This window comes from Aspergillus fumigatus, chromosome 1, assembly GCF_000002655.1.
Source record: "Aspergillus fumigatus Af293 chromosome 1, whole genome shotgun sequence".
Classification (NCBI taxonomy): Eukaryota; Fungi; Ascomycota; class Eurotiomycetes; order Eurotiales; family Aspergillaceae; genus Aspergillus; species Aspergillus fumigatus.
In genome coordinates this window covers 3,546,111-3,565,594 of record NC_007194.1, presented here as the reverse complement: position 1 = coordinate 3,565,594, position 19,484 = coordinate 3,546,111, and the positions used below count along the sequence as shown (strand labels likewise).

The 19,484-nt window shown below is 49.1% G+C and overlaps 8 protein-coding genes across 8 annotated transcripts; 4 read left to right on the top strand and 4 right to left on the bottom strand.

Moving 5' to 3' along the window:
- Positions 1 to 481: 481 nt before the first annotated feature.
- On the bottom strand, positions 482 to 700 carry AFUA_1G13400 (AN1-type zinc finger protein; the record flags this gene model as incomplete). Its single annotated transcript, XM_747617.1, has 1 exon — positions 482 to 700. The coding sequence occupies one exon, from the start codon at positions 698 to 700 to the stop codon at positions 482 to 484; it is 219 nt and encodes a 72-aa protein (XP_752710.1).
- Positions 701 to 3,608: 2,908 nt separating this feature from the next.
- On the bottom strand, positions 3,609 to 5,818 carry AFUA_1G13390 (gamma-tubulin mipA). Its single transcript, XM_747616.2, has 8 exons — positions 5,706 to 5,818; positions 5,584 to 5,624; positions 5,376 to 5,488; positions 5,248 to 5,301; positions 4,992 to 5,174; positions 4,709 to 4,912; positions 4,569 to 4,655; positions 3,609 to 4,513 (listed from the first exon to the last, which is right to left on the bottom strand). The coding sequence occupies exons 1-8, from the start codon at positions 5,711 to 5,713 to the stop codon at positions 3,836 to 3,838; spliced, it is 1,368 nt and encodes a 455-aa protein (XP_752709.1). The 5' UTR covers positions 5,714 to 5,818; the 3' UTR covers positions 3,609 to 3,835.
- A 347-nt stretch (positions 5,819 to 6,165) lies between these two features.
- Positions 6,166 to 7,056, bottom strand: AFUA_1G13380 (aspartate/glutamate racemase family protein; the record flags this gene model as incomplete). Its single annotated transcript, XM_747615.1, has 4 exons — positions 6,166 to 6,495; positions 6,547 to 6,697; positions 6,719 to 6,869; positions 6,912 to 7,056. The coding sequence occupies 4 exons, from the start codon at positions 7,054 to 7,056 to the stop codon at positions 6,166 to 6,168; spliced, it is 777 nt and encodes a 258-aa protein (XP_752708.1).
- A 610-nt stretch (positions 7,057 to 7,666) lies between these two features.
- On the top strand, positions 7,667 to 8,800 carry AFUA_1G13370 (aldo/keto reductase family protein; the record flags this gene model as incomplete). The annotated part of the gene is made up of 2 exons (XM_747614.1): positions 7,667 to 8,201; positions 8,283 to 8,800. 2 exons carry the CDS (start codon positions 7,667 to 7,669, stop codon positions 8,798 to 8,800), a joined length of 1,053 nt encoding a protein of 350 aa, XP_752707.1.
- A 754-nt stretch (positions 8,801 to 9,554) lies between these two features.
- ssu3 (TDT family transporter) lies at positions 9,555 to 11,030 on the top strand (the record flags this gene model as incomplete). Its single annotated transcript, XM_747613.1, has 5 exons — positions 9,555 to 9,635; positions 9,741 to 10,129; positions 10,181 to 10,477; positions 10,533 to 10,821; positions 10,875 to 11,030. The coding sequence occupies 5 exons, from the start codon at positions 9,555 to 9,557 to the stop codon at positions 11,028 to 11,030; spliced, it is 1,212 nt and encodes a 403-aa protein (XP_752706.1).
- Positions 11,031 to 12,485: 1,455 nt separating this feature from the next.
- On the top strand, positions 12,486 to 14,796 carry AFUA_1G13350 (putative MFS transporter; the record flags this gene model as incomplete). Its single annotated transcript, XM_747612.1, has 11 exons — positions 12,486 to 12,800; positions 12,854 to 12,938; positions 12,997 to 13,047; positions 13,110 to 13,348; positions 13,377 to 13,550; positions 13,604 to 13,710; positions 13,766 to 13,923; positions 13,988 to 14,073; positions 14,129 to 14,318; positions 14,378 to 14,506; positions 14,582 to 14,796. 11 exons carry the CDS (start codon positions 12,486 to 12,488, stop codon positions 14,794 to 14,796), a joined length of 1,749 nt encoding a protein of 582 aa, XP_752705.1.
- An 844-nt stretch (positions 14,797 to 15,640) lies between these two features.
- On the top strand, positions 15,641 to 17,083 carry AFUA_1G13340 (DMT family transporter; the record flags this gene model as incomplete). The annotated part of the gene is made up of 3 exons (XM_747611.2): positions 15,641 to 15,951; positions 16,008 to 16,762; positions 16,824 to 17,083. 3 exons carry the CDS (start codon positions 15,641 to 15,643, stop codon positions 17,081 to 17,083), a joined length of 1,326 nt encoding a protein of 441 aa, XP_752704.2.
- Positions 17,084 to 17,567: 484 nt separating this feature from the next.
- Positions 17,568 to 19,167, bottom strand: AFUA_1G13330 (actin-related protein 2; the record flags this gene model as incomplete). Its single annotated transcript, XM_747610.1, has 7 exons — positions 17,568 to 17,654; positions 17,712 to 17,789; positions 17,850 to 18,415; positions 18,470 to 18,695; positions 18,829 to 18,972; positions 19,037 to 19,083; positions 19,149 to 19,167. 7 exons carry the CDS (start codon positions 19,165 to 19,167, stop codon positions 17,568 to 17,570), a joined length of 1,167 nt encoding a protein of 388 aa, XP_752703.1.
- Positions 19,168 to 19,484: the final 317 nt, after the last annotated feature.

The following is a 19,484-nucleotide window of genomic DNA, read 5'->3' as shown; positions in this document are numbered from 1 at the left end:
TATCAGGACTGTAGCTTGAGGAAGAAAGGACAAATCAAATCGTCTCAGTTGTGGATAGAACAGTAGTCTATCAATGACTGAACACGATGCCATATCCACGCAACAAATCGAGTGTAGTGAATCATCAAAACTCCAATGTATAAACGCCAACGCGTGTGAACGACAATGAGATTGGCAAACAACCATCAAAAAAAAAAAAAAAAAAAAAATAAAAATAAAAAATAAAAATAAAAATAAAAAAAATAAAACCCAAAGTGTATCTCCCAACCAAAGTCCCAAAATAAGAGGATTTGCATTATGTGCAGCCGACATGAACAAAAACGAATTCGTTGTTGCTCAAACCAGCCAAGGTATCAAATTGAGTCACAACACCGCGCTAAACTCAACGGGCTTAATCGACTGCGACGTAGGATGAAGATGTGGATCGAAAGAATTGTCGCAAGGAGAAATTGCTTGAGATGCGAAAACCCGTCCCAGGTTCTTATACGCCCTTGATGACTTGGGTACGCTCGCTGTTGAGCTTGTCGGCATTTCGGGCGTGAGACTCCTTCTTGCAGTCCTCTAACCCCGTACAGGAGTGAGCCTCCAGCATTCTGTGTTTCGAGCAGTAGTGTCCATTGCAAAAGCTGCAGTCACCAACGATCCGCTGTGCGGCTTCCTTGCAATCCTTGAAGTTGCAGCGAGGCTTGCGAGGCGCCATATTGGTAGAGATTTGAGGCAAGAGCTAAACAAGGTAGTTGGAAGGAAGAAGGTGGTCGAGGAAATATATATCGGCTCAGTTTGAGGAATGCAGCCAAGAAAGAATCGAGAAGAACCGTATCGGCGGGGACGACGAGGTTGAGGGTGAAGGTGGTTGATGGCGAGGTCGAGGGCAAGATAAGAAGGTTAAGGAGGTTCGAGAGGAAGGTTCCGGAGAAGAGCAGACAGTTGAGGAGTCAAGCCGATAAGAAAAGAGATAAGAAGAAGGAAGTAACTACTGGCAGCGGCTCGGCTATATATATATATATGTCTTTCAAAGAGGAACGGAAAGCGAACCGATGATCGGAAGGCACGGGAGTGGAACAATAGGTGGTGTCTAATAAAAGGATGGGGGTTGAGTTTGGCTGGAAATTGAGGTGGCAGTGAGGCAAAAAAAGAAAAGTCAATTTGTACAAACGGATACAGAAACAGGAGGCGACGGGGAAGGGATGCCTTATTAATTCAAAGAGGAATGGATGAGCCAGATGGTGCTACTGATGAATAATATTAGTTGAATATGGGAAGAACTGAGGAGAAACTGGAAGAGAGGGATGTATGCTGAGTCACAATATCCAGCCAGACAGATAGTTAACTAGGCTAGATTGCTTCATTTGGAGACATCTACGTAGGAGGTTGTATCATAGTCGCAACTAGTATCTAATTATCATGATTTTGATAGTACAGAATAGTACATTAGTGCCGCCGCTGATCCAAAAGGGCTCCATTTTTCACTCTACTTTCGTACATATCGAGTACTCACTTACCACTACTGATCTAGCGTAAGTACTTAAGAGCTACCTGGTGGAGGCAAAATCGGGAGGTGGAGTCTGAGGCCGCTGAAAAGTTACTGTACAGAAAAGGGTGTTGCAAGGCCAAGTGTTCACTTGCACGGCCACGAGGCGGTTTGCCTTCGGCACCACATCTTTCGATCATCTACGGCATCATCGGAGGCCCTCTCGGAGTTGTAAAAGAGAGTCGACTACTCTCGATAATCAACATCCAAAAGTTGGCGATGTTAGTGTCGTAGTGCTCCGAAGTATCCATTAAACAATTGCCAGATCCGGAGTATCAAGAAACTAGGAAGACTTTCAAACAATAGACTAATAACACAAGAAAAGGGGGAAGGATCCAAGAGGCCAGTTCATCTTTACAGGATGTCGACTGAATGACCAAGTCACTTTCCCCTTTCCGCTGGGTGAGGTGACGACTCCTGCGGTGTACCTTATGACCCTGATGACCCCTATGAACGCACCGCCCCATTTTGAATTACAACCACGCATAATTAATTGAATGGCGCCTGGTGCTGGAAGGCATGCAAATTATCTCACAAGTCAGATCATATAAAGCAGATCCTGCCTATATCATCACTTCAAACCCGCCCTGTAACAATGCAGGGCAACTACTGGAGCCTATGATGGAGCATGCTGAGTCCACCTAATCTGGGTCGCTACTGGTTTGACAGAAGCCGTGCAAATATCAGCTAATATTTACTATTCTAGGTTGTCTTCACTGCACGCTATCAATGTCTCTCGATCAAAGATTAATCAACTGATTTACGTGACTGGCCGAGCCGATGGCGCTCTTCATCTTGGATCGTCTCCATACTAGTCGGCCTTCTCCGCACCGAGAATGAGTCACGTGAAGTGGATGACCTGACATTCAGCAACTCCAATGACCAAAAAGGGCATCAAATCAGTGTCTATCTGGTATTAAAAATTAGTCTATATAACAAGGCCAGCAATTGTCCGTATGTCGATAAATTCAGCATGAAAACAAGGCATTGTCGGAATCGCGTGTACATTGCTTGTGGTTGGAACTTGGCGCAACTCGACGAAACTACAACGGTGCGGAGTAAAAGCCACTAGCTATCTATCTAGCTACCTTCAGGAAAGGTAGCTACTCACCTCGGGAAGACGAAGACCACCAATAACGCTAGTATCGTTGGTCCTCGCAACAATTAACCTCATTTCCTTTGAAGATGAGCAACACATGATAAGCTGGGACGGGGTAAACTAGTCATTTTACCAGCTTCAGTAAGTCGGTTGAAACGCCACTAACTGCACTATTGTAGCTACCCACATTTGGCCTGCAGAGATAGCACAATATATTTCTGAGTTGGCAGATGTGCGTGGTTCCATTGAGTTAGCCGATTTTGTTTCGTATGATAAGGACAGAAAGCACTAGGTTACCTTGTTGGCATATCTCCTCAGCGTCCACAAGGTAGACAGATAGGTATTACTTGCTGGTATGGAGTACTATCAAGTACCTCATAGCCCTCGCACCTGTTAACAGCTCACGACAATTCTGAAAAATTACAAAAGAACGTATTAAGTGAAGAAGGTTAACTCAAGCCATTTTCATCTGGCAGAACCTATCCATCTCCCCCAGTATTCAGATACCCACAACCACACCGGGGCGCTAGCAGCCTTAGCATTCGCCTCAGGCCATGACAGCCTTTTTCTTTGTCCATATGTTGCCGATATCATATCGAGTCAAAGAGTATGCAACTGCGCTCTCTGTTGAATACTCGCCTACACGCCACCTGGTCCGCTTGTATCTGGTTTATGCAACATGTGCTTCTGTGTAATTGATGGATTTTACCATCGTCAAGTATTTAGTGCATGTGGAAGATTGATGATGCACGTACTCCGTGGTCCATGCGTTGTTGTCTCTCACAGTTGACGACGTTGGGCTCATACGCTATCTACCTGCAACACCAACGCCTCGCAGCAATAAGGCTTACGACAGAATCATGGCAGGCTCGCCATTGTCCGTGCTCTGATAAAAGTATGCACGCTTGTACTACCTCCGTATGTAGCTCAAACTCTCAGCAAGTGGTTACTGGGGTCTAAAGGTGCTGGACATCCGATGTCGCATTATTCGTCTTGATTTCCTCTTATAAGGTCTTGCCTGAAACCTTTTCCCTTGGAGCAACGCCCATGATCACGCGTAGGAGGACTCGCAAGGATATAGCACAGTAAAACTAGATGTAAACGCCCCTTGCCAAAGTTCAACCCATTAGAAAAAGCAATAGCAACAGCGCAAAGGAAATCAAGGAGCAAACGCCGATTCACAGAATTTAGCCATCCACTACGGATCACACCCCCATCTCGTTCTCTTTTCCCGCATCTGGATCCAGATAGTCTTCTCTTTCTGCTGCTTCATATTCACCAACGAGGTCCATTACCACAGCTCGCGCTTCGTCAAACTCGCCGAGACCGTCCGTAAAGGGGGTTTCCTTCTTGTACTGTTCCAAAAATGCGTTTCGTTTCCGCAGGCGGTCGTACTGTTGGACAATTCGTTTGAAGAGAGTCGCCACCGACGTGTGATTCGCCAGCATCAGTCCGCTAACGCGGTGCGTGTTTTGTATATATGGAGATTTCTTGGTCAAGGCTACTTGAATACTGGCCGGACCCCAAGGAATGAATGATGCCAAGCGTCGCTCGCGGATACGCAGCAAAGATTTATGCACATCGGTGGGATCTGCTTCACCCTGGATGATGTTGAGAATACTCATGTAGCAACTGGACTTGCTGGGATTGATTGAGACCATGCGGTTCTTCGGCTGTAGCAGGCGGCGCATAACGTCTAGAACTGTGGTTTTGCGAACTGTCTTTGCTTGGTCGACATTGTCACCGGTAAAGGGCGTGTATGAAGTGATCAGGAAATGGCTGCGAGGTGTAGGGATGAGAGAGGCGATGATCCCAACAAGATCATTGTGCATGTAACCGGGGTAACGGAGGGTGGTGGTAGAGGCTGACATGACGGTGGACACCTATTGAGAGTGAAATTAGCTTGTATGCGGTTTACTTGCAATGAGGAAGACTCACAAGCTGATTCGTCTGCTGGAACGAGGGCTCTTGCACATGAAGTCTATCTGCAACGATCCTCGAAAGTGCACCATTGTCAAGAACAACCTGACAGCAACTTAGTCTTGTCAATTTGGTGGTCTCATGGATGGGAAACTTACCACAGAGTCAGCATTCTGTGTCAGCCTCCTCATGGCTAGCAGACTGTTGTACGGATTGACCACGACGTCCGCCGACTGGGTATCTGGGAAAACGGAGTATGTCTGAATCAACTTCTTCGGAAACCTGTCATTCATCCGCTCGAGGATGAAGCTACCAAGTCCCGAGCCGGTTCCTCCCGCGATCGAATGCAGGAACATGAAGCCCTGTTACGACATACCAAATTAGTCCAGCAATACTCACAGGTGATTGCCCATAATGCCCTTTTCCGACTAAGTGTCTCACCTCTAAAGAATCACTACCGTCCGCTTCTCGGTCGATCATGTCGAAGACCTCCTCCTGTACGACTTCGCCGGCGGCGTAGCCGGCACCCCAATTGTTTCCAGCGCCAATGCCTTGCTGACCGATGAAGAAGTTCTCGGGATTGTAGATATTCTTGTAGGGTCCACTTTGTATTGAGTTCAAAACCTGTCCATGCAAGCTCAGCTCAGATTCAGAAGAGAAATAAACTGCAGCGCATTTGTGGAGGGTAAATTCGTACTCTTGGTTCTAAGTCTAGCAGGATCGCTCGGGGGATATATCTGGTATCATCGCTCTGATTTCACAAAAGTCAGCTCACTCAATCCAAGCATCACATTCCCAGATTCACCACGCCACAAAAGCTCTTACCTGGTAGAAGAAGACATCCTTGCGATCCCCGCCTTCTGTCGCAAACTCCTCCAAGTTCCCATCCTGGCTAATCCCGTGCTCAAGGCAAAGTTGTTGCCAGAATTGACTGCCGACTGTCAAAAATACAGTTAGCGGGACCGTGGCATCAGGAGAAGGTCATGTTTAATGAGGTTGCGGACGGCTGGTTTGCGTCGCTTGACATTCATACCATTGTTGCCGCACTGGCCGGCTTGAATCGTAATTATTTCTCTGAAAGAGACTTGAGTATTAGCCGACTTTATCTCACACAGAGGATCAGATAGAAAGAATTGGGCAGATCATGGCACATACCTGGGCATCGTCTTCGCGGCCACCAGAAAGTAGTCGAGGTTATAGCCCACGCGTAGCGCGTTTTCGCGGGGAATCTTATTTGGGAGGTGGTGGGTCTCAGGTACACAACGTTAGGTAGCTGTCAGTGGTGTCTGAACCTTTCCGAAGCAATGGATTCATAGAACCGAAATTGTAAAATTTCAATGATTTGAACTTAAGCGATTAGCTAGCGCCACGTATATGAATGTTTAAGTTTCAATATATCCAGCTTTCCGATGTCAATCTGCAACGCCGCTTTCCACTCCATGACTCGGTTTTGAAGTAACCATTATGCTAAACTACATTCTATGTCTCGAATCTAAAACGTGGAAAGTCACTGAGCATCGCGCAGCTGACTGTGGCACGCTATGGAGTTGTATTTTCTGCATGCCTTATATGTATCACGGAAAGACGAAGTATGCCATGCTCAAGTGTCTCAGTCTCAGAATCCTGCCTTGCAGGCCGTCACAAGCATGCCTGCCCCGGCGACTACGCCGTCCACTATCCTCACTCGTCGGCCTTGTCGTTCACCATATGCCCTGATACAGCCATCTCGCACCGCTTCCTCCATGCCTGCCATTCCTGCACACCCCATACAAATGGCACTTACAGGATGTGACGTGCTCTTGATGAGCCTCTCTGTCGCATCGCTGATCCTTCTGCTCACCTCTTCGGCAGGCGCAGTATGTAATTCACTAGCTGTCAATCCAGTGGTCTCCACACCGGCAAAGCGAGCGGTAGAGCCGCCGCCGCCACCAGAATTCACTATCATCTCTGCGACCGCTCTTGTCAGTTCGTCTCTCCAGATGCTCCCAGTCGTAACTATGCCGAATGTGTCCCTCGATTGGGCTTTATGAAGATTTGCGTCTCCCATTAGATGGAAAGAGCTAACCAGGGAGAGAGAGGTCAAGACACTTGCTTCGAATATGCCTGTCACATATTTCTTTCGGTACTCCGGTATTGTGGAGTCTTTTCTGGAGGACGTCCGCTCATACTCTGTGATCGCCTCTTTTAGCATGCCCACTAATGGATGAGCGGAATAACATGCCACAAGAAATGCGTCATATTTTGGAACAAGCGGCTCGACAAAAGGCCTGCAATGCAAGGCTGATGTGATGGAATCCTCTCCCGAGTTGATGCTGGGCACTCCGTTGATAATGCGCCCATCCGGAAGTGTGACAGACTCACTGGAAGGCGCCGTGAAGTAATTGAAGTAGATATCTGCATAATCCAAGCTCTCTAGGATGGGTTTGAGTGCGTTCGTCATGTGGGTTGATGTGTTTGGGTTGATGATTAGGACCGAGAATCGATGGTTGTCGTTCGGTCCAGCCATCCTGGAGCAGCTTATTGCTACGAAAAAACTCGGAAATGTGATCTCTGACACACTCAGAGCCGATGTTCGGCCATATATGCGATTAGGCTGTATTACTTTGGGAATTGGATATTCCGAGCGGATGACTTTTCCCAGGTGTCCGCAGCAGTGTGCCTGGTTGTCCACCAGGAGACACTAGTCCATGCTGAGAATCGAAGACTTCATCAAAGACCAAGAAGTTTCCAAAAGGCGGCTCTAAACCCAATTAAGTTAAATTGACTTCTTCCAGCCAAGGTTGTATTCTTGACTATTCTGCCCACTCTATGATGAAATCAAATGAGCACATCTTGAGTGCGGGGTAAGGGAACACGAGCGTATCCATTCGATCTCAAGTGGAGAGGTGTTTGAGGCTTCGTATTCGCATCATACCCCGTCTTTAGTCGTTATCTTGGGTGTGGTCGTGACATTTTTGTATTATTAATTGAGAACGTCAGTCTTGAGTACAAATAGCGACAATGACCCCGAGCCTCGTCATCGCGCCGGAAAGTAGACCTGACCTCACTGTTCCATCAGATTCCGTCTTCGGCAGTTGAAGGGTTACCACGACTACACCCACACTTTAATCTTCATCATGCCTTTGGTTGTGCCATCCGCTACGCCGAGAGTCATTCTCGGCTTGATGACCTTTGGGCCAGATGAGTCCGAAGGTGCTCGCATCACGTCCCTCGACGACTTTAACAAGTGCTTGGATCATCTCCAGCAGCAAGGTTACAACGAGGTTGATACTGCGCGAATCTACGTAGGAGGAAAACAAGAAGCTTTCACAGCTCAAGCCAGGTGGAAGGAACGTGGGCTGACTCTAGCCACGAAATGGTACCCCCATACCCCCGGTGCACACAAGCCCGACGTTCTTCGTGAGAACCTCGAGCGTTCTTTGAAGGAACTGCAAACCGACCAAGTGGACATCTTCTACCTGCACGCCGCGGATCGATCAGTGCCTTTTGCTGAGACTCTCGAAGCCGTCAATGAGCTCCACAAGGAGGGAAAGTTCGTGCAGTTGGGTTTAAGCAATTATACTGCCTTTGAAGTTGCGGAGATAGTTATACTCTGCAACGAGAGAGGTTGGGTTCGACCCACAATCTACCAGGCAATGTACAATGCTATCAGTGCGTATCCTCCTGCTGTGACCTAGAATGTCTGCTATAAGATTTCGTTCGAATTGCATTTACTGACGCCGATAAACACAGCGCGCAACATCGAAACGGAGCTCATCCCCGCCTGCAAGCGCTACGGACTTGACATCGTAGTCTATAATCCGCTAGCTGGTGGCCTGTTCTCCGGCAAATACAAGACCAAAGACATTCCTGCGGAAGGGAGATATAGTAATCAGTCTTCAACTGGAGCCTTGTATCGGGGACGTTATTTCAAGGACGCGACATTCGATGCTCTACGACTGATCGAGCCTGTTGCCCAAAAGCATGGCCTAACCATGCCTGAAATTGCGTTTCGCTGGATCCATCACCACTCCGCGCTCAACATGAAGGATAACGGCCGCGATGGTGTCATTATTGGCGTGAGCAGCCCCGCGCAGTTGGAAAACAATCTCAAGGATATCCAGAAGGGCCCCTTGCCTCAGGAAGTTGTCGACACTTTGGACCAAGCCTGGTTGATTGCGAAGCCGACTGCTCCAAACTACTGGCATCTCGATTTAAAATACACCTATGATACTCAAGCGGCCTTGTTCAAGCCTAAACCCAAGGCGTAGCTCAACCAACCACCGTATCTGGATTATACATTGCCTTTGTTCAGTAGATATTCGCAATTCATTCATACAAGCTTTCTTTGCGATTTTGTCCGTGCAGAATCATCCTGCGTCCTTCTGATTCTTTCCATGTGGCAATCTGAAATACTTTTCAAGTACTAGGCCGTCCGCCGAGGTTGGACCGAGCAAAGTCCTTCGGATCACGGACGGGCTCCGGCGTCATCCGTTCCACTCGCTTTGTTCAGAGCAAAGGAAAGTTGGGCCCAAGACAAAAAGGACGGAGGAAAGATATCAAACGTTTGAATACGACATGGCGTCTTTACTTCTAAAGTCAATGCCTCCGCTATTCATATCTTCCGTCCTGGGTAGGCAATCCTGGATCCTAATGTCGTCATATGTCAGCATCGGGATTTCGGGCAGCTGTGGATCTCCACGTTTTTTGGCCCTGCAAAATTCGGTAACAAGCCCCATCTTCTAGTCTGAGATTGGATTCTAGAATGCTAATAGATAACAGTGTGGCCTAGTTGGCTTTGGAATAGTAGACGTGCCAAGCAAACAGAGGATGAATTTTCCCGGAAATCGCTGCCGCTCACTGGAGCTTGTCTCCTATGAGAACTTTGGTTGAAGACTTGGTTGCAGTATGTCTCTGCTGTAAGGGACATGCGTGGATTGACAATGAGCACGACTACCAAGCCTTGTCGAGCCTCACTGCCTAGTCTTTTGAGTATCAGCCGGTCTAGCAAAGGAGGGGGCCAAGATGCAGATGCAGCAGTGGCCTCACCGGATACACTTCCTTGCCGCTCCTCTCTTGATGAGTATCGACTTCCAGAGCACAACAGTGGCTGGAGACGAATCGTGTATAATTTCACACCATCGTACGTCTCCAATTCCCTCAAAGCCGGATTCCCTCAGAGGGTCTGGCTAACCAATGACGTCCCTGAAGGCTACTAACACTCGTGTCAGATGGTTCTCAGTCGTTATGGGGACTGGGATGATTTCCACCGCCCTAAATACTCTTCCTTATAATGGTCGCTGGCTATACTGGATCTCGATCGTCGTCTTTGTTCTAAATGTCGCTATCTTCGCAGTGTGTAGCATTCTGAGTGTGCTCCGCTACACTATGTACCCGGAGACTCTTAACACTATCATGAATGAGCCTGCTCAGTCAATGTTCTTGAGTACGTTTCCCATGGGACTAGCGACTATTGTGAACATGATCTGCTTTGTGTGCGTCCCAGCGTGGGGAAATTGGACGAGAGATTTTGCTTGGGCCCTGTGGATGGTTGATGTTTGCCTTTCAGTCATCTCCGCACTTTACCTGCCATTCTCACTGTAAGCTTGGTTATCTATGAGTGCGTGCTGCATTTGACTAAGCAAAAGCAGAATGATTTCAAACGTCGATGGACAGCTCTCCTCAATGACTGCGATCTGGCTACTGCCAATTGCAAGCTGCGTTGTGGCTTCAGGGACTGGTGCAGTCGTTGCAGACCTTCTTTTCAATCCTAATCATGCTTTATGGACGATTATTGTCAGCTATGTTCTATGGGGAGTTGGCATCTGCTTATCTATGATTGTTTATGTTATCTACTTCCAACGGCTTACTGTGCACAAATTGCCACATAAGGGAGTTATCATGAGCGTGTTCTTGCCGATGGGACCTTTGGGATCCGGAACCTTTGCGTAAGGCCCCGAGACGAGCTTCATCATGATTTACACCTAATCCGTCAGGTTTCAGGGCCCTGAAACTCGGTACAGCTGGAAAGACTGTTCTATCAAAGACTCAAATGTTGAATGACAGCTCTGCCGCCTCCATAGTTTATGTCGTAGGCGCAATGACCGCACTGATCCTCTGGGCTTTTGGTCTTCCTTGGCTTTTCTTTGCCTTCGCATCGGTGCTGAAGTCAGGAAGGTTTCCGTTCAACATGGGTTGGTGGGCTTTCACCTTTCCAGTCGGTGCGTATGCGATGGGAACATGTCAGTTAGGGAGGCAGCTGCCTTCTGCTTTTTTCAGGGTCCTGGGAACAGTAAGTTTGCATGAATGATTGATGTTGCAATTAAAGTCTAAGACTTACATCAGGTCCTCTCGTTGATAGTCGTGATCCACTGGATGGTCATCTCCGTCAGTACACTCAAAGGGGTCGTCTCTGGAAAAATATTTGTTGGCCCCGGAGTCGCCAAAGTACAACGCCAGGGCAAAGAGGAGAACCATTCGGAAAGCATATCACAATCTTGATGTGGAATCCGCCCTGAATAACTCCATCCTGGCCGAGTCGAACTTGAAAGTGGAGCGGCAATACAGCCTCCATCCTACAAGGAATGTGAGAGAGTCATGCGAGAGATTGTATTCAATCATTATCTATCTCTTGAAATCAAGACTCTCTTTCTTGACACGGAAACCAAGATATGTTTACGCATTCACAAAAACTTGGTTTGTAAAACGACCAGATCTGGAATTCGAACCCTAACAATGGTTTACAGCTTCGTCCTTCCCTCATGACGAGGCAGAGGGGAAATGTGCGTCATGAGAGAGACACCAGCCTTGTTTCCAACATAATCGAGAGCTCTGGCCTTAATTGTGAAGAGAAACCTGCATTATTTGTCGCTTTGCCGAACACCATGACCGAAGCTAGCGTTGCATCTGGATTCCAAGGTGGAAGAGGGTAGGATTCTAGCGCGCCATTTTCCATTCGATTCCGCGGACCTTTCGGCTGTTGTAGCGAGACTGCATCATTCCTCACTAGGGCATTCTAGACAGCTGGAGGCAAGCTAGGAATTACCGAAAGGCACACCTCGCCACATATATACGGTTATGCATAGTACCCTTACATCAGGGTCTGGGCAGTTATGCAATTCGCATGGGATGAGAATTGAGAACGCCGCCGATACTTTAGAGATGGGACACTTCTATCGCATACTGCAGATGTCATTTCCGGCATTCCAGACCCCCCACGGTTAGCCTCAAATTGATCAAAGTACTGCCTCAAATCGCGCATCCAACCCTTGCGTAGCCAAACTGCAGAAAACAAGCTATCAGACCTACAAAGGATAGGATGAGAAAATGAGCTGAGCAGTAATCAAGCCCAACACCCACAAACTCGACAGATCGTACCGAATCCAGCTCATAGAAAGTCATAAGATTAACAAAGTATTCTCATGAGAATTCCAATCCAATGGACAGGCTTTCGCTTCAGACAACGGCAACAACCGATGCCGTTCCAGCATTTGCGCCCCTTCGGACTTTTCGTGGACGTCTAGTAACTTGCTAATGATCCGGTCACACATCTTTATGCCGCGTTAATAAGAAGGACAGTATGACTTACCGGAGGTCTACTGTCCCTGCTTCGACGAGCGCCTGGACTCTGGATCAAGGGGCCACATGCCGCAGCTGCATGTGTTCAAAGAGCTTCTGTCGAAATCTGAAGACCGGAAGGCTGCATCTCTGTCAAACCCCGAGCGAGGAGCAGTTCTAGTCGTGTGATGCTGTGGGACTCGAATCGAGAACGAGTCGCCGTTGAAGTTTGCTTTACAGCGCAAGCCCCTTGTTTGATGCTAGAGTGATAAGCACCATTGCCGATTATCGTATGTGAGGACATGGCTTTAAAATGGGCATCATGGCCTCCCTGGACCCCTGGTCAGAATACAGCTTCGGCATTCTGGATAACTGTCTTTTCTTCTCAGGCTTAGCAGGATGTCTCTTGTCATTGCTCGTTCGGCCAAGAAGGAGACTTCAGAGCCTATTTCGCCTACAGATTCTGATCTTGAAAAGACTCCAATCAGCGCAGCACGAGTTCTATCGTGTACAGAAAAGTCAGATCTCGGCGACATATCTGACAGACGTCGATTCTTCTTCCAACGGTTTAAAGATGATGACCCAAACGCCATCGCTACCCAGCCGTCTGTCTTCGATGACCCGGAGTTAGCAGAAGAATACAGACCTCGACCAGATTGGGAAAACATCCATCGGTTTGATCCATCCGCTAGATGGTCATGGGCCGAAGAGAACGTGCGTTAAGATAAATAAGGATTACTTCACAATCTAGACTGACAGCGGTGTAGCAAATCGTTCGGAAGATCGACCTTCGTATTACGTTGTTGGCTTGTGTGATGCTTATGGCTCTGGAGCTTGATCGATCCAATATTCGTACGTGCTGTCTATCCAGATGTGCAATCTTAGGGTGACTGATCATGTATGAGTTCAGAACAGGCCAATGCGGACAACTTCTTAACCGATTTACACTTGACTCGGGACGGTCAGTCTGCGCAAGACATCAACTCTATCTTCCACAGGCTGACAGAGTTTCTATCATCTCAGACTATAACTTGGGAAACACGATTCACAGGCTATGCTACCTACTCGCTGAAGTACCTGCACAGGTCATGGCAAAATGGCTCGGCGCCGACAGATGGGTTCCCTTCCAGATGACATCATGGTCGATCATCGCTCTGTGCCAGTTCTGGCTCTCTGGCAGGACATCCTTTCTGTGCACAAGGGCTCTCCTAGGGTTGCTATCCGGGGGTTTCGTGCCAACGGTCAGTGGTTTTGCAAACATGGTAAGCTTATTGAGCTCATTTATAACAGATGATCCTCTACCTTTCCTACTACTTCAAACATCACGAGCTTTCCATACGTCTCGGCTTCTGGTACACAGCAGCTTCTTTTGCGGACATCCTCGCTGGTTTTCTCGCTTTTGGGATTCTGCACCTACGGGGAGTTGGTGGGCACGCCGGTTGGCGCTGGCTGTTCTTGATTGAGGTTTGTAGGAGGCCGAGTCCCTTTGTTTTGATGCTCATTATTTACACAAATAGGGGCTGCTCACATTGACACTGGGTTTCTCGGCTTTCATCCTCATGCCACCGTCACCAACTCAGACGGCGAACTGGGCCCGAGGCAAGAAGGGATGGTTTACAGAGAGGTATATCTCCTCCTCCCGTGGCGCGCTAGAATATGCTAATAATGGCTTGTGATAGAGAGGAGGTCATCATGGTCAACCGGATCATACGAGAAGACCCCAGCAAGGGCACTATGCATAATCGCCAGCCGTTGACCCTCAAACTTATTTGGCAGAGTTTCAAAGACTACGATATTTGGCCCTTGTATATCATAGGACTTTTGTTCCTGATACCTAGTAGTGAGTACAACACAAGATTCGACGGAATGTATCTTCCGCCAAAGTCAGCTAATGCCAACAGCAACAATATCGCAATACTTTACCTTGCTGTTGAAAGATTTTGGATTCAGCACTTTCAATACAATTCTGCTATCCATTCCATGCAACGTACGCAATTTCGAAAACAGCCACAAATCTTTGCTGAATACTGACTTTCGACTAGGCGTTGGGTGCTGTGACCCGAATAGCCCTTGTCTATGGAGCTGAGGCCTTCGAGTCCATTGCGTATATGGGTATTTTAGCCCAGCTGTGGATGCTGCCGATGCTCCTTTATATTAATGCGGTTGATTTCACCCAAACCAATAAATGGGTCGCATGGACGGTACTCACACTGATACTTTCTTTTCCAAACCGTGAGCACCCTGTCCCCTGAAAATTCCCCGGGGAATTACTAACGACAATTCCTCCTCAGCTCATGCGCTTCATGCTGGGTGGAACTCTCGCAACTCGAACAGCGTGCGGACTCGGACAATCGCAGCTGCATTATATAACATGTCGTCGCAGACGTCTCAAATCATTGGCTCGAACATATACCATGACTGTGAGTGTGGCCAGATCCCATCCATGAGGGCCCTTTGTTCCTTGGCTAATTAGGCATCCACTTTTGTCAAAATAGCGGATGCTCCTCGTTATATTGCTGGAAACAGGACGCTACTCATCATCATTTGCACTAACATCGTCCTCTATGCCCTGACGAAACTATACTATGTGATGCAGAATCGCCGCCGGGATATGAAGTGGCAGGCAATGACAGAGGACCAACGAGTTGACTACGTTGCGACAACACAGGACCAGGGGAATAGAAGACTGGACTTCAGATTTGCGCATTGAGCAACAGCATACGTAATGATTCTTGGCCCAATACAGCAGTCTAGACCCATCATTAGCAATAGAATTGGAACTTGGTCGTCCAAGAATATAGATCAGGTTAAATGAACGCCCGATGCGTAAGCCGCCAAGAACCTAAGCCTGATTGGGTATGTGATAAGACTATCATCACGTGCTACAGATATGGTGGACGCCACGATCCCAAAACGGGTAAAGAAAGTAGCCTGCAATGTAAGGCGCCTGCTGCGTTTGGATGCGACACTCACGAGACTTGATCAGCATTGCCTACTATCTTCTCTTCTCGTTGTTCTCCAGCTTTAGATTTGGTTCACGTCCAGCGATTATCTTCCCATCCTTGGTCCTGAGCAACCGTCGGATCCATGTTTCTTGGCCTGATCTGAGACATTCATTCGGTTTTATACTTGGCAAACGTGGCCGCAGCAGCAGTACTTCCCTAACTACGAGAGCGCATTCTTTCGAGGCTGCATGTTCTCGCAATCTCAGAAACCATTCCGTCTTGGTGAAGGCTGAACTGCATATTCGCGACTCCCTGTCCGAGCTCCCCTGCATGGACAGTTCATTCTCTACTGATTCTCTACCTTCTATTTATCCCTCCAAGCACCCATCGTTTCCAGCCGCTGCCGATTTCGATCTAGGGATTGGTAACCTTCCCCCTGTTCTCGCTTTGATTTTGCAGGAAGGACGGAATTTATCTTCACATCGAATATCCGTCAACCCTGGGAAGGGCCGGCGAATCTGACCTACGGTGGCTTCGACACATACACTACCCGAGGAGGAAGGCTGGGAATTCGAGCCGGTCCTCGACTCCCGCACATCAGATGACGAGATGCTGCCAAATCGTCCAACTATACATCGTCCAGTAGACGGCCGCCCCCACCAGCCGTTGCTACAGGATGAACGTCGGCGATTGTCGAACACCGATTTCGGCCATGGCAATGCGGAACACAGGCCGATGCTGCACCATTCCAGGCGGCCGACGATCAGGAGTCCCGAGTATTCTGCAGAGCTGGCGACTCGGCAGAAATACATGATTGCGTCGGGGTTCTTGCTGTTGAGCCTGGCTAGTTTTGTGGTTCAGACTGAGACGGCGGTATATATCCAGCATGAGCTGCACTGGGACAAACCATATTGCATGCTGTAAGTTAAGTGGTTATGGGCAGTCGAACTCGATCTGATTTAAATCTTCTTTGCAGATATCTCACCCACGGGTCATGGTGCCTTCTCTGGCCGGTCCAGCTCCTTATCTTGCGGATACAGAAGAGGAAGCTTTCCTGGGAAGCATTCTGGCGACGTCACGTTTATTTGTTACGCACCACGGCGCAAATGGTTGAGTCGAGGGATCTTCATCTCACGTCGCGCGATTTGCACCGGTCACCGATTCCCTACATGCTCAGGACCACGGCTTTCGTGACCGTCGCCCTCACCATTGCCGGTGGATCATGGTATGTGGCAGTTAATCTTACGACAGCCAGTGACCTGACCGCAATCTACAACTGTTCCGCGTTCTTCGCATATGCTTTCTCCATTCCGCTACTGAACGATAAGCTGCGGTTCGACAAGGTGTTTTCGGTTGTCGTTGCCATTGTAGGAGTTCTAGTGGTTGCGTACGGGGATCGCAGCGAAAGCAAACAGACTCCGGACGGCACAGTGGGGAAAACAAAGCAGGACGCAGAGAACAGACTTTGGGGCAATATCATAATCGGGGTCGGAAGCGTGCTTTACGGTCTGTACGAGGTATTGTACAAGCGGTACGCTTGTCCCCCGGAGGGCACAAGCGCGGGCCGGAGCATGATCTTCGCCAACACCTTCGGCAGTCTCATCGGATGCTTCACCTTACTGGTCCTCTGGATTCCCTTGCCTATCCTCCACATGCTGGGCTGGGAAGAGTTTCGAGTGCCGACCGGCGAGGCCGCATGGATGCTTCTCATATCGGTTGCCGCCAACGCCAGTAAGTCGTGCATATTGCAGAGCCAACCGGCCTCTTTTCATCAATTGCTGACCATCACCAGCCTTCTCGGGGTGCTTCCTCGTCCTCATCTCCCTCACATCCCCCGTTCTCTCATCTGTAGCCGCCCTCCTCACCATCTTCCTCGTCGCCATCGTCGACTGGCTGCGCACGGGGCAAGCCCTCTCCGCCGCGTCGATCGTGGGCGGCCTCCTTATCATCGTCGCCTTCTTCCTCCTGAGCTGGAGCACGTATCGTGAAATGAATGAGGAAAAGAGGAAGAGCCTCGAAGCCGAGGAAATGGAGTCTGAATGTGATGACTAGCTCCACTTGCCCCCGTTCTATCCACTATCCCCGTGGATGAGGTCTTCTAATAAGGGTACTTCTCCTTGAGCGTACCGCTCTTTTGGCTATCGGGATCTTTTGTACATATCTACTTATATTTCCGGGTTTCATAGAGGATTGCGTTTCCTTTAGATGTCGCTGCGGATAGAAGGATGCGCACTGCAACGACCAGAAAGGATAGTGCAATGGCAGTTATTCTATATAATGATCAATACCTCGTGCTCAACTCGCTTGCTTACATCTATACTACGTACAAGGATCAACCGGGCAGGCAGCTGGACGGGTCCTGGAAACCTATTTAACATGTTGGTCTTCCAGAGAAGATTCTTTCAGAGGAGTAAAAGTGGCTATATCAACATGAAGTGAGTCCGAGTGGGGACTTTGGCACTGACAGAGGACGTTGGGAGGTGGGTTAGGACTGGATTGACGACGACCAAAGCAAAGGCGCCTGGAGTCGACTTGATTAGCTAGTACCGAGCTTGGCCAAGGCACGGACACCTTGCTCCTCCCATTCTTGCTTGCTGACCCACATGTCCTCCTTGTCGGCAATCTGGGATATGTTAGAGACGTCGTTAAAAGTAAAGGTTAGAGAGCATTGATTTCTTACCAGGTTGGCGAGCACGGCACCGCCCAGGAAGACCATGTGTCTCCGTCGGGGAGGATCCTCGATGCGCACTTTGAATTTCTGCAAGAGATATATTAGCTTTGGTCATTTTCGCCAAGGAAGCTGAGGTTAGGGACGTACACCAAGGCGCTCAGGGTCTCCCTGGAGTACCCGCGTAAGCCACAGCTGCTTGAGTTCCTTCTCCAGCCGCGACGGCAGACCGGGGTACATGCTGCTTCCACCGCTGAGGACGATGGCCTTGTACAAGCTTGAGCGGACGTCGACGTCGGCGCCTTGAATAGTGTTGAAGAGCAGCTCGGCCATGCCGGGCTGGTCGACATCCACCAGGTGCGGTTGGAAGAGACACTCGGGGGCCTCGAAGCGTTCGCTGCCTACCCGGATGACCCGGCCGTCGGGCAGTGTGTATGATTCGACGAGAACAGTGGTGTCCTCGGAGAGCTTCTTATCAAGCTCGAGGTCGTACGAGACGTAGCAGAGTTTCTCCTTGATCTGGCGCACTGTTTCGAAATCGGCCGTACGGTTGAGGGCGTAGCCGCGGCGCAGGAGGAGAGCGATCAGGTTGCGGGTGACGTCGCGGCCGGCGACGTCCAGTCGGCGGATATGATGCTTGAGGACGGTGGATTCGTAGACGGGAATAATATGTGTGACACCGTCACCGGAGTCGACGACCACACCGCTGCTGAGACCTGGCACGAACAAGGATCAGCTGTCGGTACTATCTGCTCGGCCGTTGCACTCACCCTGAGCGTATAGAGCAAGCACGGCTTGAATAGCGACGTATACGCCTCCAAAGTTGTATTGTTCCAGCATGACCTCGCACATCTTCTCGCGGTTCTTTAGGGGGTTCATTGGGGGTTCGGTGAGGAGGATCTTGCGCCCCGTGGGGTCGATTTTCATCTTCTCGTAGAAAGTGTAGTTCCATAGGTGCTGCATGTCGTCCCATTTCTTCACGATACCATTCTCCATCTATATTACCCGCGGAACGTCAACCAATGGTCTCTGAAATTAACGCCCTGCTGCAAAGACGGTGACGGGAGCTCCGCCAGGAAGGCGAGCAACTGTTCGCAACAGGAACGGAGACATAGGAGGCAGAACGTACAGGATAGCTAATCTGGAGCATTGATCTGGCAGCTGCAGCTTCATCTCCGCACATGATATCCTTCACGACAATGTCGCCGGCCTGTTCCTCAGTTCGCAGTATGGGCCGCCCCACTATCGAGGGGAACTGGTGCTCTGGGAAGTTCTGTAGACGAAAGACGCATGAGCATGGCGCATGATAGACATTCTGTGTGTAGTAACCGACATACCTGCGCAGCATATCCGACCTTGAGGAAACCAGTTCCTCCATCGAGGACTAGGTATGTTGGGTTAGCTACCTGGCGGACGGGGGAAGCTGCCTGGAGAGGGAATAATGCTCACCAATGGGCATATCCGCCATGGTGGTGGTCAAACAATAAGTACTTTTCGTTCAGTTATTCCCTCCGTTAAAAGACAACCGAAAATCCGGAGTAAAATGCGCTGTTGTGGAGAATAGTCGTGTATTGGATTGTAAGGATGAGGGGACGGCAAAGGAGTTTGGGTCTGGAGGTGTGTCTTCAGTCGATGGGCTTCCCCATAGTCGTCATTAGCGCGCCGAGCCTCATTCCATCAGCAACGGAACGCATGTAAATGGAGTCTTAAGTATCACATTGAGTCCTTTGCATTTCAGTCTCGAAATGACTCGCCAGTAGATAATCCATTGAGTGTATTCCATTC

Bases quoted from the DNA above. Each gene is read 5' to 3' on its own strand.
- AFUA_1G13390 (XM_747616.2), bottom strand. The intron at 5,489-5,583 runs GTATGAATGTCA...TATTTTTGACAG, and splicing joins CGGCCAGTGCGGCAACAATG to TCGGCAGTCAATTCTGGCAA. The intron at 4,656-4,708 runs GTAAGTTTCCCA...AGTTGCTGTCAG, and splicing joins CACAGAATGCTGACTCTGTG to GTTGTTCTTGACAATGGTGC.